General features: G+C 43.2%; 1 protein-coding gene across 3 annotated transcripts in view; it reads left to right on the top strand.

Moving 5' to 3' along the window:
• The window catches only part of KIAA0355 (KIAA0355 ortholog), an 83,373-nt gene that overhangs the window by 16,252 nt on the left and 39,817 nt on the right, over window positions 1-27,304 (top strand). For 2 of the 3 annotated variants that reach the window (XM_032323264.1, XM_032323265.1), the window contains exon 2: window positions 13,169-14,459. In XM_032323264.1, the coding sequence (XP_032179155.1) occupies window positions 13,965-14,459 (495 nt within the window). In that variant the 5' untranslated portion in view covers window positions 13,169-13,964. Of the gene's footprint in view, window positions 1-2,474; window positions 2,939-13,168; window positions 14,460-27,304 lie in introns of those variants that run through there. The other variant, XM_032323266.1, reaches the window with a different exon arrangement.

The following is a 27,304-nucleotide window of genomic DNA, read 5'->3' as shown; positions in this document are numbered from 1 at the left end:
CAGAGGTACAATTTACATATATCTTTTCCCATTCTGTGTTGCCTTTTCACTCTATTGATAGCGTCCTTTGATGCACAAAAGTTATAATTTTGAGGAAGTACAGTTTGTCTGTTTTGGTTTTTTTTTTTTTTTTTTAAGATTTTTATTTATTTGACAGACAGACCACAAGTAGGCAGAGAGGCAGGCAGAAAGAGAGAGGAGGAGGAGGCAGGCTCCCTGCTGAGCGGAGAGCCCGATGTGAGGCTCGATTCCAGGACCCTGGGATCATGACCTGAGCCGAAGGTAGAGGCCTCAACCACTGAGCCACCCAGGCGCCCCCAGTTTGTCTGTTTTTTTTTTTTCTTCTGTTGCCTGTGCTGTGGTGGTTGGTTTGTCTGTTTAAAGACTTATATTTATATTTATTTTATATATATATTTATTATTCGATTCCAGGACCCCTGGAATCATGACCTGAGTTAAACGCAGTTGCTTAACCGACTGAGCCACCCAGGCATTCCCTGTGCTTTGGTGTTTTATCCAGGACATTATTGCCAAGTCCAAACTAATTAATTTTTTTTAAAGATCTTATTTATTTGAGAGAGAGCACCATGCGGGGGAGGGACAGAGGGAGAAAATATCCAAGCAGACACCCACTGAGCGTAGTAGCCCAGTATAGGGCTCAATCCCATGACCCATGAAATCCCTGAGATCAGACTCTGAGCAGAAAACAAGAGTCGGATGCTTAACCAGTGGAGCCACCCAGGTGCCCCCCAAACTCATTAATTTTTATGTATTTAATAATTTTTGCTCCAGGGGAGGTTTTTTGTTTTGTTTCGTTTGTATGCTTAAATTGTCCCATTGTCGGTCATTAATACAGCTTATTCTTCAGATTGACTGAGAGCCTTTTGACACGAGGCAGATTAGAGGGGTTCCTTGCTTTCTTACCTTAAATTCCTGTCTTATCTTTTTTGTTTCTGACCTCAGATCTAGAATCAGCCATTTCTATAAGGTGCTCTGATTTTTTGGTGGGCAGTAGTATTAGGGGCATTCATTACAACTGGAATTTGACTCCTTCTAGGTCTTTTCAGTAAAGATGTACAAAGAAATTAAAGATATAAAAATAAATTAAAAGGTAAATCATGATTTCAGACTGATATTTCAAATTTAGATGAAGATTTGAAGGATTTTTATTTCTTTGATTTTGTATTTGTGTCTGTTCTCCTTTGTTGACAGTAACACCAGAGAGATATAGTAAAAAACACTGTTGAAACTTCAAGTAGGGGTGCCTGGGTGGCGCAGTCGTTAAGCGTCTGCCTTTGGCTCATGTTGTGGTCCCTCAGCCCTGGGATCTATCCCTGCATGGGGCTCCCTGCTCAGTAGGGAGCCTGCTTCTCCCTCTCCCCACTCTCCTGCTTGTGTTCCCTCTCTCGCTGTCTTTCTCTGTCAAATAAATAAATAAAATCTTAAAAAATTATAAACTTCAAGTAATCCTTCTCTGTGTGGTAATGCCACCATTTGATAGTTTAGGTTCATTTGTCTGCTTTTTATTTTTAAGGATTGCTTTCTTTTTTACTTGCTTTTGTCTTTTAATTGTATAAAATATTTACCTGGTTCTAAAGATAAAACTATAAAGCAAGGTAGATTGAAAGAATTATGGCTTCCTTCCATGCCTTTGTTCTTCTCTATACCACATAGGTAACATTATTATTGGTTTTTGATTTCTTCTTCCATTGCTTGTTTCAAAATACATAAGCAAATATGTAAACCCTATTCTACTATCATTTTATTTTTTCCCTTCTTTTTTACCTTAGCAGTCAGAATTCTTATTTTTAAGAATTCTTTCTTGATTCCTGCTTCCTTTATGTTTGCTTGCTTTTGTTTTAAGGATGCATTATCCTATATCTCTCTAAGGATACCAGTTGGAATTTCTTTTCAGGGACCTAAAATATATGTTTCTTCTGGAGTCTGATCTACTTTTCATCTTAGGTGTCCCTTATTGTCTTTTGGTTTTTTAGGGTTTTTTCCCTACTGTCTGGTGATCCTTATCAGTGAAGAAGTGGTTGATGATATAGGTAATTGAGAAAAGGTTCTTGTTTTTCCAACAGTCTTTTGTCTTGGTAAGAGTTGGTTGAGTGAATGACCAGGAGTGAGAAGTGTGGAGGAGGTCAGGTTGATGAACCTATTTCCGACTCCTGATTTCTGTACGTGCTGGCTCAGAGCTGGGCATTGATCCAGCTCCTCCAGGAAAAAGGGCTCTGCCTCTCTGCCTGCCTTTGGCTCTGCATGTTCTGGGAAGTGTCTGGCTCTGCTGTGGTCTGTCGTATCATACAATTCCCTCTGCTTTCTCTTCCAGAAAGTAGGCAGCGTTTAAAAAGACTGTCCCTCGGCCCTTCTCATTTCTGTTATGTTGTGATTCCCTTGTGACTGTCTTTACTGTTAGGTCTTCAGGATTTGGGGCCAGTGGGAAGGTAAGTACATGTGCCTATTTCTTTAGACTGTCATCCTGAAATGAAGCTACTTTGTGCCATCCTGTTGCTGACAATAGGACTGCTCTTCATTCCCATTTTCTCTGTTGGCTTAATGCCTGAAATGGATTTAAAATCTTCTCTGTGTTCACAAATCATAGCTATCACATCATTGAAGCACGTGATGCCTCCTCCCCTAGGATACATAGTTTTCTACTCAGTTCAGGGATTGGGTGACTTTACAGGACCTTTGTCTGTACTCTTTTCCAGACAAGCAGGGCTAACAAGGCTTGTTTACTTTCACTTATTGTGCGGAAATGATAATACAAGATCATCAAATACTCGGTGCTCAGAATATGCCAGATATTATCCTATGTGCTTTATGTGCATAAACTCATTGAACTCAATAACAGTAGTTACTGTTATCCCTATTTTACAGACGACGAAACTGAGGCACAGAGAGGTTAAAGAACTTGCCCAAGGTCACATAGCTGGTAAGTGGCAGAGCCAGGATTCCACCCAGTTAGCCGACCCCCAGGGTCACTCTCTTGTCCGCAGTACTCTCTATAAAGGGAAGCTTTTCAGATATTCTTAGGCTGACTAGACCACTTTTTATATCTTGTCAGTTATGGGTATAAGGAAGCCCTTTTTTACTTAATCTTTGTCTAGTTTCAAGCATGTTCTTTGTTATCGTGTGAAATTGGATTCCTAATAATTTGGGTTGCAGAAAGGAATGTTTTAAATGACATAATCAGGTCTGACTTCAGTTTTAATCTATTAAGAATTTTAGCAAACTACTGTGGTGTTGGGAAAATGTGATTTATCTCCTAAAATGTCCTTTTTAGCTATGTGTTTGTAACTCTTCAGGCAGCATTAAAACTTACGAATAAAGTACTTAAATCTTACAAGTTTTGGCTAAAGCTAACTTCTGGGCTCCACACAATGTATATGGATTCCACAGTGTATATGAATAATGGATCCATACATGATGAGTATTTTCCCAGTGAAAATTCTTTTTAAGAAAATACAGAAATGTCCTTAAATGGATTGAACATATTTTAGCCCTTCAGGCTGATAAATATGGGGTGAAAGCATTAGGAAAACATTAAGCATTGGGAATACTCTGTGTAAAAAAAATAACAGAAGGGATAAGTCCAGGTGCTTCTGTGCATGTTTGTGTGCATTTAAAACTTTTTTTTTTTAAGATTTTATTTTATTTATTTGAGAAAGAGAGCGAGCATGAGAGTGGAAAGGTCAGTGGGAGAAGCAGAGCCCCTGCAGAGCAGGGAGCCCAATGTGGGACTTGATCCCGGGACTCCAGGATCATGACCTGAGCCAAAGGCAGTCGCTTAACCAACTGATCCACCCAGGCGCCCCATTTAAAACTTTTTATTATGGAAATGTTCAGTCATACACAACAGTAGAGCAAATGATACGATGAATCTCATGTACCTATCACCCAGCTTTCAACAATTTTGTCAGGGGTGATGATCACTACCATGAAGACAACTCCTTAAAATGGATGTCACCACCTTTTCTGCTTAGTATTTCTTGGCAGAATCCCATTTGAAAATGGTAGAACTTGAATGGTATTTCAATTTGATGATATTTCCTTGACTTCAACACGGTCTAGTTTCATTACAGCAAAGATCAGCACAGGAGCAAACAGATCTGTTAAGAATAAGTAAAAACCAGTTTTCTTTTTTTTTTTAAAGATTTTATTTATTTATTTGACAGAGAGAGATCACAAGTAGGCAGAGAGGCAGGCAGAGAGAGAGAGGAGGAAGCAGGCTCCCTGCTGAGCAGAGAGCCCGATGCGGGACTCGATCCCAGGACCCTGAGATCATGACCTGAGCCGAAGGCAGCGGCTTAACCCACTGAGCCACCCAGGCGCCCTAAAAACCAGTTTTCATCTTCTTAAGGGGCTCGCATGTTCTCTCTGCCTGTGGAAGAACCCCACTAGACTGCAGGACTTAAGCGGTCTCATTAGAATCACTTACATATATACAGGTTTTCACTGAAGCACGGGGAGAATGGAGGGCAGGTGGTTCTTCACTGGAGCTCCAATTCCAAAACTTCATGGAGTGGAAGCTTTAGTGTTTTGGATATGTGTTTGACTAGGAGTGTTTTCTCCTCTGTTTCTCAAAAGAATCTGTGACCTTTCCCTCCGCACAGCCTACTACTCCCTGCGGTGCATACATACTCACAGGAAAGAACTGTGGCCTGGAGCAGCCCACGTTCAGAATCTCCTGGCTTGTGGAAAGCAACTGCGCAGACTCTGCATTACATGTTAACAGCCTGTCCCAATTCTGGGATCAGAATTGCCATCACCACCAGGGCAGCGCAACACGCTACCTTCCCGGCCTCTCTTGTCCTTACCTTGGTACTGTGTGACTAAGTCTGGCCAGAGGGCCATGAGGGGAGGTGATGTGTGTCCCTTCCAGTGGGAAGCAGTCAAGAGTAGGTACAGGTTTCTTGTTTTGTGCTGAGATGACTGGGAAACACAAGTTCCAGTCATGTCACAAGTTGAAGACGGGCTGTCAGACCCCCGTTGAGCTGCATGGGAGCGAGAGTGATGTCCTTTAGGTTGAGCCGCTTGCTTCATGGAACCATCCCTATCGTCTGAAAATTGCCGGGCTTAGATTAGGGGGTCCTTGTGGGCCTTTTTGGCAGTGACATTTCTAGATTCTGGTTAGCAGCTTTCTCATGAAGTAGGAACAGGAGACTAAGGCTGGCATTAAAGGTGTCGCTGGGAGACTCGTTCTTTATTATGTACCTTTTGCTGTTAAATGAGAAGTTACATAAGGAAAATGGCAATGAAAGATGGAATATTTTTTAAGATAATACCTCTATTGAGTTACAGTTCATATGTTTTAGTATTTTCAGAGTTGTGCAGCCATCACCAGGCTCTAATCAGAACTCTGTCATCAGCCCAAAAAGAAACCCATTAGCAGTGATCTGCTTTCTGTCTTGGGATTTGCCTGTTCTGGACATTCCATATCAATGGGGTCATATAATATGTGCCTTCTTGGGTCTGGCTTCTTTCACTTACACAGTGTTTTCAAGGTTCATCATTGTAGTTTGTAGCAGTACTTCATTCCTTTACATGTATGTGCTACAAACACATACACCACATCTGTTCACCAGTGGGTAGACATTGGCATTGTTTGTGTGTTTTGGCTACTAAGAACAATGTTCCTATGAACATTTATGTACAGGTTTTTTTTGTTTTGTTTGTTTGTTTTGTCAGAGAGAGCGAGCACAGGCAGACAGAGTGGCAGGCAGAGGCAGAGGGAGAAGCAGGCTTCCTGCTGAGCAAGGAGCCCGATGTGGGACTCGATCCCAGGACGCTGGGATCATGACCTGAGCCAAAGGCAGCCGTTTAACCAACTGAGTCACCCAGGCGTCCCTATGTACAGGTTTTTATGTGACGTGTAGTTTTCATTTCTGTTGAGTATGTACATAGGAACGGAATTGCTGGGTCATGGGGTAACACTACATTTAACATTTTGAGGAACTGCCAAACTATTTCAAAAGTGTTATCCCAGGGGCGCCTGGGTGGCTCAGTGGGTTAAAGCTTCTGCCTTTGGCTCAGGTCATGATCCCAGAGCCCTGGGATCAAGCCCTGCATTGTGCTCTCTGCTCAGTGGGGAGCCTGCTTCCCTCTCTCTCTCTCTGCCTGCCTCTCTGCCTACTTGCAATCTCTTGTCTCTCAAGTAAATAAATAAAAAGTCTTAAAAAAAAAAAAAGTGTTATCCCATTTTACAGTCATCTAGCAAGTTATGGGGGTTCCAGTTTCTCTACATCCTTGCTAATGACTTGTTATCATCTTTTTGTTTGAAGTGATTTTTTTAAAGATTATTTATTTATTTATTTATTTGACAGAGAGGGAGACACAGTGAGAGAGGGAACACAAGCAGGTGGAGTGGGAGAGGGAGAAGCAGGCTTCCCACTGAGCAGGGAGTGCGATGCGGGACTAGAACCCAGGACTCTGGGATCACGACCTGAGCCCAAGGCAGATGCTTAACCACTGAGCCACCCAGGTGTCCCTGAAGTCATTATTTTTTTTTTTTAAGATTTTATTTATTTATTTGACAGAGAGAGAGGTAGCAAGAGAGGGAACACAGGCAGGGGGAGTGGGAGAGGGAGAAGCAGGCTTCCTGCCGAGCAGGGAGCCCAGTGCTGGACCCCATCCCAGGATCCTGGGATAATGACCGGAGCCATACGGCAGACGCTTAATGACCGAGCCACCCAGGTGCCCCCCAAATTGAACATTTTAAATGATATAATGGGGGAACTCTGGAAAGCAGATTTTCTCCCCTCCCCAGGTGAGTTCCATGTCCATTCAGATAGAGAAGTGGGATCTTCCAGGGAACCACCAGATAGGTCAAATAATGATAATTTCCTGGGAATGAAATTTTGAAGGCGCTCTAGCCCAGTTCTCCCTCTGGTGGCTGCCTGCCCTCTGGTTTTCACTGCAAATGCCACTGGTAGTTTTCAAGGCAATGGCAGAGTTAGAGAACAGGGAATGGAACTAGGTCAAGTTAAAATGCTATAAAGCTCACTATTCTTTTTTTTTTTTTTTTTTAATTTTTATTTATTTGACAGAAAGAAATCACAAGTAGATGGAGAGGCAGGCAGAGAGAGAGAGAGAGGGAAGCAGGCTCCCTGCCGAGCAGAGAGCCCGATGCGGGACTCGATCCCAGGACCCTGAGATCATGACCCGAGCCGAAGGCAGTGGCCTAATCCACTGAGCCACCCAGGCGCCCTAAAGCTCACTATTCTTACTGAAATTCAACTCTTTTTCTAGAATAAATATTCCCCCAAATTGTTGCAAGTCTGCTAATTTCCAGAGTTTGGAAAAAGTTGGTTCTGACCATTTTTGTCAGTTTTTTTTTCTTTTTTTTTTTTTTGAGATTTTTGCTTGACTTTTTTATTTGATTTTTTTTTTTTTAAGATTTTATTTATTTGACAGAGCTCACAAGTAGGCAGAGAGGCAGGCAGAGAGAGAGAGGAAGGGAAGCAGGCTCCCTGTTGAGCAGAGAGCCCGATGCGGGGCTCGATCCCCGGACCCTGGGATCATGACCTGAGCCGAAGGCAGAGGCTTTAACCCACTGAGCCACCCAGGCGCCCCTTTTTATTTGATTTTTTATTTGATTTTTAAAGATTTATTTGACAGAGAGAGACACAGTGAGAGAGGGAACACAAGGGGAGTGGAAGAGGGAGAAGCAGGCCTCCTGCTGAGCAGGGAACCCAGTGCAAGGCTGATCCCAGAACCCTGGGATCATGACCTAAGCCGAAGGCAGACTCGAAACAACTGAGTCACCCAGGCGCCCCACATTTTTGCCTGTTTTCCTACTGGTTTTTTTTGGAGAAGAGAATTTTTGGAGGTGTTTACTCTGCCATTTTTGATGACACCATTCCTCTCCCCTTCCTTTTCAGGCTTTTATTTTCATGAATCTGTTGTTCTCTTTCTAATAGTGAAATTGCAGTTTGGATTAGGTCTGAATCTTAGAGTTTGCCAAAGCTTTTAATCTAGGACTTTTTTCTTATACCCCAAGTTAGTCATGTAAGCACATACATTTCAGAGTAGTGCGGTGCACATATTCTTGGCTCCACTGCTTTATTGAAAGGAAGGAAGGAGGCTGGATTCAGACTGGCCATTCGGTAATCTCTGTCTTGTTCCCTCCCAGTTCTTCCCCTCCTCCCACCCGCAGTGCCACTCTACTTGCAATGACAGTTTCCCAACCCAAGCTTCCCTCCTTTCTTTGCTTGTTAACTCTTTGTTCTTTCCTTTTTTTTTTTTTTTTAACTGAAGAATAATGGAGGAAAGTACACAGATTATACTAACAATGTTTGATTTTTTTACCTTCAAGTATATATGTAGATGGTCACCACCTTGGTTAGTCAGTAGCTACCCACAGTGCTGCAGATCTACCCAGTAACCAGTGGGTCATTTTTCAGAAATAGCATATCAGACTTCTGTTCATCTATTCTAAAACATTTCGGGAGGCCAGTAGTATATATGTTTTCCTATTTCTCTTTTCTTATTGATACATAAAATTTACCATTTTGGGGCGCCTGGATGGCTCAGTCAGTTAAGCATCTGCCTTTGGCTCAGGTCATGATCCCAGTATCCTGGGATTGAGCCCCACATCAGGCTCCCTGCTCAGCAGGGAGTTTGCTTCTCCCTCTCCTTCTGCTCCTCACCACCCCAACCCCCACTGACTTGTGTGCCTGCTTACTCTCTCAGATAGATAAAATCTTTTAAAAAATTACCATTTTAAAGCGTGAAATTCAGTGGGTTTTTGTGTATTAACAAAATTGTATGACCATCACCACCATCTAATTCCAGAACATCCATATCACCCCAAGAAGAAACTCTGTGTTAACTAGCGGTCATTCCCCATTCCTTTCCTCTCCTCAACTCATGGCAGTCATTAATCTACTTTTATCTGACTCTGTGGTTTTGCTTTATCTGAAGGTTTGATGTCAGTGGAGTCTCACATTATATGGCCTTCTGTGTCTGGCTTCTTTCATTTACCATGTATTTTCAAGGTTCATCTACAGTGTAGTATTAATCAGTACTTCATTCCTTTTTATGGCAGAATAATGCTGTATGACTACACCACTTTTTTTTTTATCCATTTATCAGTTGATAGTTTGCATTTTTGGGTTGTTTGCATTTTTTGGCTGTTATGAATAATATCATGGACATTCATGTGCAAGTTTTTCATTTATGATTGTATTTAGTTGTTATGTACAAGTTTTTATGTGAACCTATGTTTTCAGGTTTCTTGGGTACATACTTAGGAGTGGAATTTTGGAGTCAAATGCCAACTCTCTTGAACATTTTGAGGAACTGCCGAACTGCTTTTCACAGTGGCTACATCATTTCACATTCCTACCAACAATGTATAAGAGTTCCAGTTTCTCCACATTGTTGCCCACATTTATTTGTTTTTTTTTTTTATTTTTTTTTTTAAAGATTTTATTTATTTATTTGACAGAGAGAGATCACAAGTAGACAGAGAGGCAGGCAGAGAGAGAAAGAGAGGAAAGCAGGCACCCTGCTGAGCAGAAAGCCCGATGCGGGACTCGATCCCAGGACCCTGGAATCATGACCTGAGCTGAAGCAGCGGCTTAACCCACTGAGCCACCCAGGTGCCCTGTTTTTTTGTTTTGTCTTTATTACAGCTATCCTAGCATGTATGAAATGGTTTTGATTTGTATTTTCTTGATGACCCACCCTGTTGTGCATCTTTTCATTTGCTTTTAAGATTTAGTTATTTATTTTGGAGGAAGAGAGGGAGAGAACATGCAGACAGGAGAGGGGAAGAGAGAGGGAGAGGAAGAAAATCTCAGGCAGAATCCCTGCTAAGCATGGAGCTTAATGCAGGGCTCAATCTCAGGACCCTGAGGTTATGACCTGACCTGAAACCAAGAGTCAGACACTTCTTACCCGGCTAAGCCACCCAGGCGCCCCTTAATAAAGTTATTTTGTTGAATTGAATTTGTGTATTCTGGGTACTAGAACTTGAATAGTTATATGGTTTTCCCAATATATTTTTTAAAGATTTATTTATTTGAGAGAAAGAGCAAGCGCATGCGCACGTGTGCTGGGAGAGGGAGAGAGAGAGAATCTCGAGCAGGCTCCCCACTGAGTGCAGAGCTCAGTGCAAGGTTCAATCCCAGGACCCTGAGATCATGACCTGAGCCAAAACCAAGAGTCCCATGCTTAACTGACTGAGTCACCCAGGTACCCCAGGTTTTCAAATACTTTTGTTCATACTATAGCTTGCCCCTTCCCCTTGATAGTGAACTTTGATACACAAAATGTTTTTGATTTTTAAAAAATGATTTTATTTATTTATTTTTAGAGAAAGAGGATGAGCAGGGAGAGGGACAGAGGGCCAAGCAGACTTCTGCTGAGCATGGAGCCTGCCATAGGGCTCTGTCCTGGGACCATGAGATCATGACCTGAGCTAAACTCAGATGCCCAAGCAACTGAGCCACCCAGGCACCCCAAAATATTTTTAATTTTGATGAAGTTCAATTCACCTGTTTTTTGTTTGTTTGTACCTCAGATGCCGTCTCTAAGAAACCATTGCCTAACCCAAGAGCACAAAGGTTTTTCACCTGTGTTTTCTTCTTGCTTTTAAGTCTGATTCATTTTGAGTTAATTTTTGCATATGATATAGGTAGGGGTCCACATTCATTTTTTGCATGTGAATATCTAGTTTTTCTACCACCATGTATTGAAAAACTTTTCTTTACCCACTGAGTGGTTTTGGCATCTTTGTCTAAAATCAGTTGACCATAATTGTATGGTGTATCCTGGACTCTCATTTATATTTCTTGATTTGTGTGTCTTTCATGATGCAGTACGCCACTGATTATTTCTTTTTTTTCTGGTATACATTTTGGCCATCATGGGTCACTTGCATTGCCGTATGAATTTTAGGATCAGCTTGCCCATTTCCAATAAAAAAAGGTGATTCAGGGGCACCTGGGTGGCTCAGTGGGTTAAGCCGCTGCCTTCGGCTCAGGTCATGATCCCAGGGTCCTGGGATCGAGCCCCGCATCGGGCTCTCTGCTGAGCGGAGAGCCTGCTTTCCCCTCTCTCTCTCTCTCTCTGCCTGCCTCTCTGCCTACTTGTGATCTCTCTCTGTCAAATAAATAAATAAATAATCTTTAAAAAAAAAAAAAAAAAAAAAAAAATTTAAAAAAGGTGATTCACATTTTGATTTTGAATTTGTAAGTGAATTTGGTGACATAGTGTATTTTTAAGCATTATAAGTTTCATTCACATAAATTTTGGAAATATGTAAAAGGAAGAAAAGTATAATGTTATGCTGCATTCATTAAAATTAGGTCAGTATGTGGGTCTTACTCAGCCTTTTAGGACCAACTAACAGAGCGGTGGGAGTGGACTGTCAGGGCTAGAGGCAGCAGCGTGCAACACAGAAGAAAGAAGGAATGTTCCTCAGGACCGCTCCAGATTCTCACACTAGCCAGCTCAAGGCAATGGTTTTCTTTCACGAACTTCACACTTTCTGTATGAGCACCGTTCCTGTTGAGGTCTTCTTGTACAGCAGAATTTGTAAAGCTACATTGATTACAGTACAGCGTTTGGGTAGGTGTAGAGAAGATTTTGTTATTGTCATAAATTTGAAAAAAGACCTTTTGGGAACAGATTTCTTACAAGTAGCCTTTTGATATGTTGTTTCATGAAAAGTTGATGAAATTCTTGTGAGTCAAGAGTCCCTTGAGTGCAGAACTGCCAACGGCAGCCCGCTGAGTTGCATTTCCATGCTCACTGGGTTATTGTTACCGCACTTTAAAAATTTTTTTTTTTTTTTTTTTTTAGATTATTTATTTATTTATTTGACAGAGAGAAATCACAAGTAGTCAGAGAGGCAGGCATAGAGAGAGAGAGAGAGGGAAGCAGGCTCCCTGCTGAGCAGAGAGCCCAATGCGGGACTCGATCCCAGGACCCTGAGATCATGACCTGAGCCGAAGGCAGCGGCTTAACCCCCTGAGCCACCCAGGCGCCCCATGTTACCGCACTTTTAGAGTGTGTGTTTGTATCTCTCCCATCTTGCTCTCTTAACCCCCCTGCTTTCCTGGGTTCCTTGTGCAATTATAGAGGCGTGGTAGGCAGCCGTGATGGGTGACAACATGTGACTTGCTTCTTTTTTTAATCAAAAAGGAAGGTGGAAGGGAAGAAAACCTAGTTGTCAATAAGTAGGCCAGACTGTATTCACGTGGTTTGAATTTCAATGTAGACTAAATATAACACTGAGTAAAATAGACTTGAACTCTTGTTACGTTTGGGAGAACAGAGAGTTCAGGCAAGTGGGAATCCTGACAGGAGCTCTGTGAGAAGAACCCCACTACTCCACTGTGGGAGGTATCGCCAGCTATAACTGGAGCTGTCCAGATGTTGCTCTTGGCACCTGTCCAGAGCCGGGGGTTCCACAGGAGCTATCCCTGGGGGTAGGAACCAGCACACCCTGCCAGGCTTCTTTCTCTTTGGACATCCAGAAGGAACCAGGGTGAGGGTGAGGAGAATCCTGCCTGCAGACCTCCGTCAGCCACTCACTGCAGGCTCTGTCCATGCGCAGCACTCTGGCCGAGCTGGGAGTCCTGAGCAGGCCCCATGCCATCCTGCTTCAGGGCTTTGCCATTTGTGGTGGTCCTTTGACCTGGGGAGCCCCACCCATCCCTTTTGCACTTGTCAAAACCTATCCTAAGGTCAAGGCCTCCCTCAGAGTAACATTTTCTTTATCACAATCTTCCCGATTTCTCCCTCTCTGTTACAGTCTTTAAAGTGTTGGGAGAGCTGTCACTGTTGGCGGCCCTCCCCACGATCTGGGTGCTCTCCTGAGCCTCTTGGGGATTTATGAGCTCTTTGAGGAGGAATCAAGGGTGTATGCTGAACACAAACTCAGGTCCAGGCCCCGCTCGCCTCAGCTTTGGAGTGGTTGGTGTGGAATCAGACCTTTTTCGTTGCACTATTTTTGTACAGCTTGAGGAATTTTCTAGTAGTTGTCATGTTGTAGTTGGACTCTCACTATCATGCCTGCTTTGGTAAGGTTACAGATGATTTCTCACTTCAAGCCCACCTTTGTGGATTGTAGCATTTCAGGGGTTAATGTTTCAGAATTATTCCTCATCCTGTAATTTTCTTAACTTTATCTTATTTGTCCCCCCCCTCACAGGAAATGACTTAGAGGCCTTACAAATACATCTGCACATTCTTGCTTCAGACTTTACAACTGAGGGCCAGCCCAGTCTCGGAAGCACCTCTTATTACTGTTACAAGGAAACTGCTACCTCAGCAAACAGAAGGAAAGGAGGAGAAGACTTAGAATAACAAATGGCATTTTTAGGAAAAACACTTGTTTTCAGAAAACAGTAAAGGAAATTTGGAAATTTTTCACATTGAGAAAAAGATCTGTGGGTGAATGGATTTGGCAGGCGGGCTCTGTCAAACTAACGCAGCGTTTAATCTTCCCTCCCAAGGACTTCGTGTGAAGTCACCGTACTGCTTTTTAAATTGCTGTTGATCAGCTTGTGGGTTTTGGGGCTCTAATTTTTCTGGTATACTGAAGATACATTATATTACATTTTTTAAAGTTAAGTTATTTTTCAGCCATTGTAAATACAAGTATCAAAATATTCTTTTGCAAAGCAATGATAGGTAAACATTTTTCTCCGCAAGCATATCTTTTTATTAAGAGAGTGGAATGCTAACAGTTCTTACACAGCATTTCAGACACACATTTATTTTTTGGTCAGCGGTCCTCCTGCCTACCCTGAAAACATTCATCATCTAAACCTGTTGTTCTCCCACCGACGTTGGATCACATGGGCTCCTGCCTCATGGAAATGCCTTTTTCAAAACTTAGATTTGCAGAACTCCACTATTTTTATACCTAGCTACGGTCTTGGGGGGAAAAAGAGGAATCCGAACCCTGCCCCGCCCACGGTCCCTGGGACAGCTCCCGCTCCCGCATGTATTGCTGCAGCGCCCAGGACAGTAAAATGGACTACAAGCGGCGCTTCCTGCTTGGCGGGTCCAAGCAGAAGGTGCAGCAGCACCAGCAGTACCCGCTGCCTGAGCTGGGCCGAGCGCTGAGTGCTCCCCTGGCGTCAGCAGCCCCCGCGGCCCCCCTGGGCAGTCTGACCGCCGCAGGCAGCTGCCACCATGCCGTGCCCCACTCCACTCCCATCGCTGACATCCAGCAAGGCATCTCCAAGTACCTGGATGCCCTCAACGTCTTCTGCCGGGCCAGCACCTTCCTCACGGATCTTTTCAGCACTGTGTTCAGGAACTCGCACTACTCCAAGGCCGCGATGCAGCTTAAAGACGTGCAGGAGCACGTCATGGAAGCGGCCAGTCGGCTGACTTCTGCTATAAAGCCCGAGATCGCCAAGATGCTGATGGAGCTCAGTGCTGGGGCGGCAAACTTTACAGACCAGAAGGAGTTCAGCCTCCAGGACATTGAGGTAGAGTATCTTGTCTGTGATTCTTGGGTAGGAGAATGTGTCCCAGAGGTAAGTGAGAGTGTTGTCTTCATGGCTTCCCAAATGACCTTAACGATCTCCATCTTCTTTGTGTTGTTACTTGGTCCTTGGTGAGAAATGGGTGCCTGCCACGTTCTGAATTGCTCTAGACTCAAGTGGAGCAGGTTCAAAGACTGTGAAACAAACAAGCAAATCAGCCTGTACTTTATGTTCTTTACATTTTGAAAGTGAAACTTTATTTCCAAATAACATCCTGCTAAAAGTATCTAGTGGGCACTGAGATTTCGAAATATGATTATGAGCTTTGTGAATTGGCATTCTCTAGAACCACTGGTTTAATGTAGAAAGTTCACACGTATTTACAGGATAAATTATTTTTCCAGTTCTGCATTCACAGTTGTTCCATTTGGTTGAGTCTGATTCTTCCTCAGTACATTTCTTAAGGTCTTTCATAATCAAAATAAAGTATCCTCCCTCTTTCAGGGCTCTGGGGTAAAATGTAAGATTAGAATATAGATTTTGTTCAGAATAAAGTTGACCTTCCTTCATTTAGGAAATCATTTATTCAACTGCCAACTAATCTCCTGCTAGATTAGTGTCACTGGTGTAACTGCTAAATTTTAAAAATTATTGTTATCTTCTCAGAGAGTTCTTCTGAGTTTGATGTCTTGATGTCTTTGATGTCTTGAGTCCTTGTACATTTTAGCAGCACATCAGAGGTTAAGTTCCTGGATGCTAGGAGACAGAATGTCTCTTTCCCATCCTGGGGCTGAATTTGATTTTAGGAAATTACGTCTGAGCCAACTCTGATGGCCTGGGTAGCTGAGCAAGCTAATTTATACTGCTGTGGGTTTAAGGAGGGGAATAGGTAAGCTCTTAAGTAATTTGACTAATTTTTATCATGTTTAAAAGTGATTTTGAAGGTATTTCCAAGAGAATTTAGAACTATATTTGAGGGGCACCTGGTTGGCTCAGTCAGTAGAGTATGTAGTTCTCCATCCCAAGGTCATGAGTTCAAGCCCAATGCTGGGCACAGAGCCTGCTTTAAAAAAAAAAAAAAAAGAACCATACTTGAGAAGACACAGTATTATTGGTGTAAATTGGGGATCATCAAACTTTTTCTGTTTAGAGCAAATAGTAGATTCTAGGAATTGTGGACCACATGTGGTCTCCGTCATATCTTCTTCTTTTTTTAAAATAACCCTTTAAAAATGTAAAACCCAAGGGCACCTGGGTGGCTCAGTGGGTTAAGGCCTCTGCCTTCGGTTCAGGTCATGATCCCAGGGTCCTGGGATCGAGCCCTGCATCCCATCCCGCTCTCTGCTCAATGGGGAGCCTGCTTCCTCCTTTCTCGGTGATGTCTGTCTGTCAAATAAATAAATTTTTAAAATCTTTTAAAAAAGTAAAAACCAGTCTTACCTTGTGGACCTTTCTCTTGAGCTGGATTTGGCCCATGGGCTGTTGTTTGCTGTATTGCTGGTAGAAATATATAATAGCCTCCTTGGGTCATTCTGTTTTGAATCTATCCCAAGTATATTTTAAAATTTCTGATTATTTCTATTATCACATTTTATATTTAGAGAAATTACCATTTTGAAGTGCTTTTAAAATGGCTTGTGTAAAGTGTTTTTGGAGTTAACACATGTAAAGCATGCATAAAGCAATTTTTTTTTTTAATGCACTTCTCAAAAGAAATTCAAAGGGTGAAACATGAAACTGCTGACTTTCCCATCTTGTCCTGTTTCCCAAAACTGCTGATTTACTTTCCCATCCCTTTCTGTTTCCCAGAAGTGGCAGCCTTTAGCTGGCCGGCGTGTGCCATCCCAGACTACCGTCTGGATACACACGTGCGGATGCACAAGTGGACAGCTTTCGTTTCTGTTTGCTTTACAGAAAGGACCGATTGTTCGGCCACCAGTGTGCCTGCCTGCTGCTTTGCAGAGATGTAGCAAGATAGCAGTTAGGGACTCTGCCCTCTCAGAAAGGGTTATAAGCTATTAGACCCAGCCTGTTAACAGCTCTCATCCTGTCATGACATCAGTGCTTTCAGTTTTATTTAAAATTTCAAGCAAGAGTATTTGAAAAATAAGGCCAAATGCTTTTATTTTAACCTGAACATCGTTGAGCTCTTTTTCAGGCCATGCCTCCAGGTGCTGGTGGAGACAGAGCTAGACGTTCATGGCCCTTTGCACTCTAGCCCTAACCGGCCAGCACCCTCGTTCCCCAGGTCAGGACCACTAGAACAGGATGAACCAACCCTGAGGACTGGGGGTTTAGGAAGCCACTGGGCTGAAGTTGCCCCTCTCTTGGCCCTTCTGCTTTCTTGAGACCAGCATGAACCACTTGAGCTGAGAAGGAGAAATATTTCTAATTGATGTGGTTTGGAACTTTGACTTGGCTTTCGCCACTGAAATGTGATTAGGATAGCTGGAATACTACCATGTTTTTGTACATAATAGGCTAAGCAGGCTTTGGAGGCTAGACTGGAAACTAAGTGCTATTGATGGGTTTTAGAATCTATGGGTGTATTCTGAGTTTCAAACAGCTGACTTATAAGTAAATTCTAAAATGTGATTGCCAAGTGTAGGCCTGCTTGCCTTTTCCACAAAGCAGTGTTTGTTGTTTCTGGAATTTATGTGCTGCCATGGGCCAATAAGGGTCTCACTCTTAGAATATTCACCAGTTCAGATAGAATGGCTGACCATTTGGGTTTTTCCCTGTTAGTTTTTTTAGGGTTTTAACAGAAGGGCCCTGAGAGACTCTAATGTTCATCCCTGGGGCCTAACAATGCTGAACTTGACTGGCTAGGTACGGACCTCTGCTGAGGAGCTTAGTCCAGGGCTGTGAGTGAGGAAAGCCCTGAACTCAGTGTTCAAATACGTGAAACCCCTCCCCTCTTTTTTTTAAAAGATTGTATGTATTTATTAGAGAGAGAAAGAGAAAGAGCAGAGCAGAGGGGAGGGGCAGAGGGAGAGGGAGAAGCAGACTCCCTGATGAGCAGGGCGACTGACATGGGGCTCAACCCCCAACCAGAGGTAGATGTTTAACCAACTGAGCCACCCAAGTGCCCCTCAAATGCTTGAACCATTTTAAACCTAAAAGAAAGCACTGATCCTACTGGCCCACCTCTGGTGGGGGAGGGGCCAAAGATGCTTTTCATGTTCCTTACTTACAGTCAGGTTTGGGATGTGCTTATCGATCCCAGTGCATATCTCTAGGAATTCCAGTTGCTCACTCCATGCTCTGGAAAAGGCAGGTGTACATGGGTCCTGTCTTGTCTGTACTTGTCAGTGACTTTGCCCCTTACCCTGCTGCTTCACCTTCACAATCTCACTGTTAAAATTAAACTTTCAGAGAGAAGAGCTGTGACCATGGTGTTTCACTAGGTAATAGGCACCTGTGACACTGTTACAGGACATAGAGTCAGAAGATCTGGGTTTAGAAAATGACTCTATACTTCTTACCATCTGTCTGGCCTTGAGCAAATCTCCCAACATCTCTAAGCCTCACTTTTCCCATCTATAAAATGGAATTATTGGGGCTTCCAGTTGGAAGAGCATAAGACTCTTGATCTTGGGATTGTGGGTTCGAGCCCCATGATGGGGGTAGATATTACTTTAAAAAAAAAAATTTAAGAAATGAAATAAAATCAGGCACCTAGGTGGCTCAGTCGGCTAAGTGTCTGCCATGGGCTTAGGTCATGATCCCAGGGTTCTGGGATCCAGCCTGACATATAGAGCTCCCTGCTTAGCAGAGAAGCTACTCCTCCTCTTTCTTCTGCCACTCATGCTTGTGTGCGCGCTCTCTCGCTCGCTCTCTCAAATAAGTAAGTAAAAACTTTTAAAAATATATTAAATTAAATACAAATAAAAATTATATAAAATGGAATTGCCACCCACTGTCCAAGTTCTTGTGATAATCTGATGTGGTTAGTGTGTCTGAAAGGCTGTACCCAGTTAGTTGCCATCAACATTCATACTGTTTCCAACATGGCTTGAAAGTGCTGTGAGCCCTTCTTTGAAGTACAGAGCACAATTATGTATAAACCCAACATCAGAGAGAGATGTTGGGCAAGTTATTTATTTATTTTTTAAGTGAGAGGGTGCTAGTGCAGGGTGGTGAGGGTCAGGCAGAAAGAGGCGAGAATCTCAAGCAGACTCCGTGCTGAGCCCAGAGCTGGAGGCAGGATTCAGTCTCATGACCCTGAGTTCATGACCTCAGCTGAAATCAAGAGTCAGATGTCTAACCTCCTGAACCATCCAGGCACCCCAGCAAGTTATTCTTGTAACTGAAACCCTTTTAGGTGGAAAAAGTTACCACTCCCAGAACATTTGCTCTGCTCATTTCTTTCCTGGTTCTTGAAGTAGGCGCCTCCCTTGTAAGGCAGCAGCAGTATTTCCTGCCTAATGTAGGAACTGCCAGGGCCTTTTCTTTTTTTTCTTTTTTTTTTTTTTATTTTAATATTATTATTATTATTTTTAAAGATTTTTTTTATTTATTTGACAGAGAAATCACAAGTAGATGGAGAGGCAGGCAGAGAGAGAGAGAGAGGGAAGCAGGCTCCCTGCCGAGCAGAGAGCCCAATGCGGGACTCGATCCCAGGACCCTGAGATCATGACCTGAGCCGAAGGCAGCGGCTTAACCCACTGAGCCACCCAGGCACCCCCAGGGCCTTTTCATCGTAAAAGCCAAGGGGACCTCTTTTACCAGTAGTCATTGCTGTTTGCCTTGTGTCTGGAATGGGACATTGGAGTAGGGAGTGGGGTATCCAGCAAATACACTTGGAGTAACCAAGAACCTTTGGGTAAGCCAGGTGACAGTTTAGGTAGGATTTGTCCTACTCTGGATTTATAGAAAATATATGGGGGCATCTGGATGGTGCAGTCAATGAAGCGTCTTGAGTCTTGGTTTCTGCTTGGCTCATGATCTTGGGGTCCTGGGATCAAGCCCCACATCAGGCTTCACTCTCAGCATGGAATCTGCTGGAGATTCTCCCTCTCCCCTATCCACTCGCTCAATCTCTCCCCCTCCCTCTAATAAATAAGTAAATCTTCACAAAAAATTTGCTCAGCGGGAGCCTGCTTCTCTCTCTCTCTCTCTGCCTGACTCTCCGCCTACTTGTGATTTCTCTCTCTGTCAAATAAATAAATAAAATCTTTAAAAAAAAAATACACAGTTTATTTGAACTTGGATTTTGTCAAAATAGGAAATGTGGTCACAATTAATTGCTTCATGGGAATTCCTTTGTATAAGTCTCAAACTGTCAGCCCAGCCAGAATGTGAATTCAGGAAAAATATGGTTTCCCAGGGGCACCTGGGTGGCTCAGTGGGTTAAGCCTCTGCCTTTGGCTCAGGTCATGATCCCAGGGTCCTGGGATCAAGCCCCAAATTGGGCTCTCCGCTCAGCAGGGAGCCTGCTTCCCTTCCTCTCTCTCTGCCTGCCTCTCTGCCTACTTGTGATCTCTGTCTGTCAAATAAGTAAATAAAATCTTAAAACAAAAAAATGGTTTCCCATACTGAATTCGTTCTCTATACAAAGTTTTGAATACCCCACCCACACATTTTTTTAGAAGTAGACTGCATGGGACCTGCTGTCTTTTCTCTGAGTCTAGGAGCACTTCCACTGGTCGTTGTTAGGTGGTTCTTAATTCCAGTGTTCCTGTAAAATGCCAGGTTGGCTAAATTGAATGGCTGATTTCTCTTTGATTTTTATCTGCATCAGTATCATTTGTCAGAGAAGTCTGTTATCCTTTTCAGTTAAACCTTGTGTTTGTATTAAAGCAGTATAGACAGCCCTGTAACGTGGTTTTCTATTCATTAGAAAGTCACAAATGTCCACCTCTTTTCACAAGCATCTGTCACATGTCTTAAATGAAATTCTTTTTCAGTAGAAATGTAAGTAAAAGAATCAGACTGGCTCGTGATCCTTGCCTTCATTCCACGGATAGTCATTGCACACTTTATTTGTACCAGGTACTGTCCCAGGTACAAAGGATACGGTAGTGAGCAAGATGGAAATTCCTCCTTCCGGTAGATGAAAGAGGACTATAGTCATAGATAAGAGGATTAGAAAATCCCCCCCCCCCAAAAAAAGAGGATTAGAAAAGGCATCACTCAGGGCAGCTGGGTGGCTCTGTCATTGGGCAGCTGCCTTCGGCTCAGGTCGTGATCCCAGAGTCCTGGGTTCGAGCCCCGCATCGGGCTCCCTGCTCAGTGGGGAGCCTGCTTCACCTTCTTCCACTACCCCTGCTTGGGTTCCCTCTCTCGCTGTCTCTCTCTGTCAAATATATAAGTAAAATCTTAAAAAAAAAAAAAAAAAGAATAAAAGGCCTTTATAGGCAAAAAGCAGGAAAAGAAAGTTTCAAGCACGGTGGATTGGTTTGGTGAAGACCACCTTCCTATAGGAGAGGGAAGGCATCTCTCCAGCGGATTACCTGACTAGGTCATTCCAGTTGACAGGTTACAGGTTTCATTCCTGGGGGAGGCTGAAATTGCAGTTCCGTTAAGTGTTAAGTCTTGGTTTGTGGGGCTTGGATGTGGGGCTTAGCAGAAGAGACTCCTCTGGAACTCCTTATTTCTGTTTTTTTTTTTTTTTTTTTTAAGATTTTATTTATTTATTTATTTGTCAGAGAGAGAGAGAGAGAGGAGCAAGAGTGAGCACAAGCAGACAGAACGGCAGGCAGAGGCAGAGGGAGAAGCAGGCTCCCTGCCAAGCAAGGAGCCCGATGTGGGACTCGATCCCAGGACGCTGGAATCATGACCTGGGCTGAAGGCAGCTGCTTAACCAACTGAGCCACCAGGCGTCCCCTTATTTCTGTTTTTGAATAAAGACCTGAAGGACGTCAAAGAGTAAACCCTATTGATAACCGGGAGCAGGAGCCCAGGTGGAGGAAAGAGCTATTTCGGAGTTTCTGAGGCCCGATGAACTGAGTGTTTAGAGCGTGGAGAGGATCTGTTGTAGCTGAAGCTGCAAAAGGGAAAGTACTGGGAGTGGGCTCAGCCTTTGTGGAGGGCAGACAGCAGGACAGGATCCCTGTGTAGTGAGTGTTGCTGTCACTTCTCCCCCTGGCCTCCTTCACCCCCTGACTGCACCAGGCTTTGGTCTCACACTGGGGCCTCAGGGTTAAAAGGGTGTGGCCCTCTGGGCAATTGCTTTGCCTTCCAGAAGCCCAGGGCATCTACAGGGATCCCAGGAGTTGTAGTTCTTTAAGGGGACTATATTTTATATGTTCTGGCAAACTCAGTGGCTTTTCAAGTATCATCACCTTGTAAATGGGCAGGCAGAGTTTAAATCAAATCTTCATGTTGTTGAACCTTGGCTTCCAGTTTGATGGACTGACAGATGTCTTTTGTACCTTGTGATTACCCGAGAATCTGTTTGAAATAACTGATTTGTGACCACTGACTGACTTTTAAGAACCTTAATTCATAGGAACCAAATAATTTATTTTGGGTAGATATATGCCAGAAATACTGTAAAGCAACAGTAATGGAAAATATTAGGGACGGATTCAAAATATGATTTTCATTAACCTGGATGGAATTAAATTAGCATGTTCCTGTTTGGGATTTTTTTTTTTTTTTTTTGCCCAAAGGTAAAATTCAGTATTACTTCTTTCTGTTTTGACTCGCAGATCTTCCATAATAGATTGTGGAGTAAATATTTCCTAACTATGTGCCAAATGAAAATCCAAGTTGCTATTAATCAGAAACTGAAGTTCACTTCATAAAAAGCTTATATAGTTGTAGTTTTCAGGCTGCTGCTAATTTCTAGCCACTCTTTTTGGCTTATACTTTTATTGAGGTGGCTCTTCTATTATCTAAATTGTCTTCAGATTTTAGCCTTTAGAAGAACCTATAATTTAAGCACTTGGAATTTGCGTGATTTTGTAAACTTCATTGTGGAACAACAAGATTTACTGCCTGCCCAGCCCATTCTGTGTGGGTGGAAGCCACTGCGGCCAGAGGGCATCTGCCACTCTGGAGGCACTGGATTCTTTGATTTTGACTGGCCAAGACACACTGTGCAACCAACTCATTATTCTGAACATTGCTAATTAAAAGAAAAATAAGGAATTAAGTGAATTTTCTGCTTCTCTTGTACAACTGTTTTTCAGGGTAACCAAATAGCCCTAATGGATGGGAGAAGTTTCTTCTGTTTAAAAGAAACTCAGTATTCTTCTATGTAGAAGGGATGATAAAATTAGGAAAATCACCATTTTGCACACCAAAATGAATTGACTGACTCAGGCAAGTGGTAAACCATGGAGGGTAAAACCAGTTGATAAAAGGTCATTGAGGAAACAAGATGGGATATGGAGAGAGACAAACCATAAGAGACTCAATCTCATGAAACAAACTGAGGGTTGGGGGGAGGGTTGCTGGGGTTGTGGGGAGGGATAGAGTGGCTGGGTTATGGACATTGGAGAGGGTATGTGCTAGGGTGAGTGCTGTGAAATGTGTAAGCCTGATGATTCACAGACCTGCACCCCTGGGGCAAGTAATACATTATATGTTAATTTAAAAAATTAACATTAGGAATCAGGGAAAAAAAATGTCTTTGGGGAAGTTCATAAGGGAAAGATCAGACGTTTTCCACCCAAATCCATTGGTCCACCTCAGTATCACTCAAAGTTAGGCCACCAGTTAGTTGATCATGAATCCTAAGAACCACACAGTACCCCATAGTTTATTCTTCTATTTTTCCCCTCTCCCCAGGGTGGGAGGGGACCTGAAATAATCTCATTGACCCTCTAGAACAAATTCCCAGTCTAAGTGAAGTAAGTGTAGTGGAGCAAATCATAAAATACCACAAGGAAGCCGTTAGACAAATCAGAATGTAGAAGATTCTATAGGCAGTTGACCTGATTTGTTTAATAAAGTCAAGTAGCATGAGAAAAAAAAAAAGAGAGAGAGAGATGGAATGCGGTACAAGACATCTAAAAACAGAGTTAAAAGATAGGACAACCAGGGGTGCCTGGCTGGCTCAGTCAGAAGAGCATGCGACTCGATCTGAAGGTCATAAGTTTGAGCCCCATGTTGGGTGTAGAGATTACTTTAAAAAATAAATATTTATATATATATATATATATATATATATATATATATATATATATATGAAGAGATATGACAACCAAATAAGAACTTTTGGGGATTGAACTTCAAATAAACAAAAGTACATTTTAAAAAATACATTTTAAAAAATAATTTGGGGGGGGCTGCCTGGGTGGCTTGGGGGGTTAAAGCCTCTATCTTCGGCTCAGGTCATGATCCCAGGGTCCTGAGATGGAGCCCTGCATCGGGCTATCTTCCCAGCAGGGAGCTTGCTTCCCTATCTCTCTCTCTGCCTGCCTCTCTGCCTACTTGTGATCTCTGTCTGTCAAATACATAAATAAAATCTTTAAAAAAAGATAATTTGGGAAGTTTGAACATGTACTTGGTCTTGATTGATTGGGATTTGCTTCAAAACATTCCAGGGGTGCCTGGGTGGCTCACTGGGTTAAAGCCTCTGCCTTCGGCTCAGGTCATGATCCAAGGTCCTGGGATCGAACCCCAAATCGGGCTCTCTGCTCAACAGGGAGCCTGCTTCCCCCTCTCTCTCTGCCTACTTGTGATCTCTGTCAAATAAATAAATAAAATCTGAAAAAAAAAAAAAATTCCAGCAATAAAAGTGGTGTTGGGGAGAAGGGTAAAAAAAGACATGGCAAATGTTAGTGGTTATTGAAGCTTTTTGATTGGTATATGAGAGTTTGTTATACTCCTTTTGTGTTTGGATATTTTCCAAGTTTAAAAAAAAGGAGCAAGAAACTTTTTTAGGAGGAGTGTATCAGGAATACCCCGTAAATGATTCTGTCCCGTGGAGGATTTGTGCATATAAAGTGGTCTTGTAACAGAACTCGGAGTGTTTAGGAAGACTCTTCTGTTGTCTGTCTCCTCACAGAATAGTCCACTTATGGCACTTCTGATCACCAAATGTGTGATGTGGGGTAAGGGTGGTTCTCATGCCAGGCAGTTCTGGGTCTGTTTTGACACTGTTTCCCTAAAGCTAGGATCAGACCCCACAGTTGAAGGGCTCAGTCCCAAAGGAGTGTCCTCCTCCCCTTTAGACACCAATTTCAAGGCCAGGGTGTTTTATTACCCATGCTTCATACCGGCTGGCTGTAAAGCAGAGTATCTCATGACCCCCACCATGGGTTCCCTTAATTTGCTAGAGCAGCTCACAGAACTGAGAAAAACACTTTACTTACTGAATTATAAAACGATATAACTCAGGAACAGCCAGGTAAAAGAGATGCGTAGGGCAAGGTATATGGGAAGGGGCAGCAGCTTCTGTGCTTCCAGATACACGGCTGTCCTCGCACCTCCACGTGCTCACCCACTCAGAAGCCCTCTGACCCTCCTTTGGGCTTTCTCAAGGCTTCATTCCATGGCTGGGATTGATTCGATTGTTGGCCATTGGTGAATGATTGGACCTCTAACCCCTCGCGTTCCCAAAGTGGTGGGCCTGAAAGTTCTAAATCTCTAATCGGTGGTTGGGTCCCCTGACAACTAGCGGCCCTTCTTAGGGGCTTTTCTCAAAAGTCACCTCATTGACATAAACTCAGGTCTGGTTTAGAGAGGCTTGTTATGAATAACAAAACACATTTTATTGCTCTTTTTTTTTTTTTTTAAAGATTTTATTTATTCGACAGAGAGAGACACAGTGAGAAGGAACACAAGCAGGGGGAGTGGGAGAGGGAGAAGCAGGCTTCCTGCCCAGCAGGGAGCCTGATGCTGGGGCTCAATGCCAGGGCTCCATGCGGGGCTCGATCCCAGGACCCTGGAATCAGGGCCGGAGCCAAAGGCAGATGCTTAACCAGTGAACCACCCAGGCGCCCCACACTTTATCTCTCTTATCACACGGAAAATTCCAAGGGTTTTAGGAGCTCTGTGCCAGGAACCTTGGAAGAAGACCGAAATAGGTATTTCTTGCTGTAAATCACAATATCACAGGAAGTATTATTGAGGAAGTTGTAGTGATGAAAAGAAAAGCAGGTATATTTCAGAAAAATGAAGAAAATAAAAGAGAATCTAGGAAGAAAATGAGAAAAGAAAACCCACCCTATCCCCCGGGCAGGACCCCAGCAAGCAGGTAGGAGTGCTCCTAATTTTGGTAACTGAAATGACAATGTTGCTTTCCTTTAGGAGGAGAAGACTTAAAATTTCATATTTGCTAAGAAGATTTGAGTGGCCATAAGGGAAATACTAGGTTTGGTGGGTTAATTAGAAGGAGACAGAAACAAAAGAGTTCATGGAGTGTAATTTTACACAGAACTAGGTTTCCTGAATTATTCTTTACTCTAAATGTTTATGGTTACTGGTCAGCTTGTGAGATCTCACAGGATTAGATAATAGCCCGTTTTGGCAGCCTCCCTTGTCTTTACAAATAAAGATTCTGAATGTGTGTTAAATGACATTTGCCTGCAATCCTGGGACCAGCCTAGATAGGGCTTGTGTCTTCTGTCCCTCCACTGCCTCAGGCCCGTGCTCTCACTTGACGTGTCCATTCCTCTGTGAGACTGCATTTCCTGGCCCTCCAGCTAATGCTGACATACCCAGAGCCAGAAAAGTAGAAAGAGCCTGATGTGAAGGAACCCCGTGAGTTCTTGCTCACTGCAGGACCCCTCCTGAGGCCTCACAAGCCCCTAGAAAAGGCCTAAGTCCCTTGGTTGGCTTTCCTCTTCACCTCGCTGCTGCCACCCCGCTTCCTGGAGAAAATACCCAAGAGCTGGCTGCAAGCTGGCAGAATGAGTGAGGGCAGTCCAAAGTGCTCCAGGCTGGGGGCACCGGGTAGCTCATAGTCTTAATGTGTTGATGCAGATAGCAGCAAATAGATACGCACACAGAAACATACAGGGAAAATACATCTTTTTATTCCCTTACGCATATCTCTAAACAGAATACCTATTCGTTACATACTGGCTCTTAGTTTGAAAGAATAAGGGTACAGGTATAACAAGTGTTATACCTGATTGTTCATTCATGAGTGTTTTGCTTACAGGAAAGCCTTGCATGGTTTGTAGACTTCCTTTCTCCACAGTAGTTGTGATCTCCCCTATGCCTGTTGGTGTTGTCACCCTTAAGTTCATCTCAGGGTTTGCAGCTGGTGTCTGTGGGCTGGTGGCAGAAGAGCTGTCCAGGGAAAGAAAGCAGGAAGAGTTTGGGGGGAAAGAATCAGATGTCATTGGCTCAAAGATACTGGCACTTTTGATGCCCTCAGCCCTGTAGTCACCATGCTGTTCCTGGCTTGGCTTGGCTTTTTTTTTTTTAAATATTTATTTATTTATTTATTTGAGAGACAGAAAGTGCATGTGAGCAGGGTTAAGAGGGAGAGAGAGCAAACCCTCAACCAGACTGCACTGAGCACAGAGCCCAACACAAGTCTTGATCCCAGGACCCCAAGATCGTCATGACCTGAGCTGAAATCAAGAGTCGGACGATCAACAGACTGAGCCACCCAGATGCCCCTTGACTTGGCACTTTTATGTGGAGGGTAGCAACTGCTTCTTCAGATACATAGGAGGAATTGTCTACTGTACACCAGGCACTGAGAATACAACAGAGAGCAAAAGGGAGATCCTGCCTTCTTCCAGCTTAGCCTCTAGGTGGGAAAATAGGCACACAAAAAAAACCCAAAACAACAACAACAACAACAACAAAACACGTGCAAGGGTAATGTCAGGTAGTGGGGTGTTGCTGTGAAGCAAAATGAAGGATAAGGGAAGAGAGAGAGGAAAGGATGGGACTCTTGAGCAAAGTCTATGAGAGCAACAGCTGTGTGAATTCCA

Source organism: Mustela erminea, chromosome 19, assembly GCF_009829155.1.
Source record: "Mustela erminea isolate mMusErm1 chromosome 19, mMusErm1.Pri, whole genome shotgun sequence".
NCBI lineage: Eukaryota > Metazoa > Chordata > Mammalia > Carnivora > Mustelidae > Mustela > Mustela erminea.
Note: the sequence above shows the minus strand (reverse complement) of the source record. Positions and strands in the feature narration are given on the sequence as shown.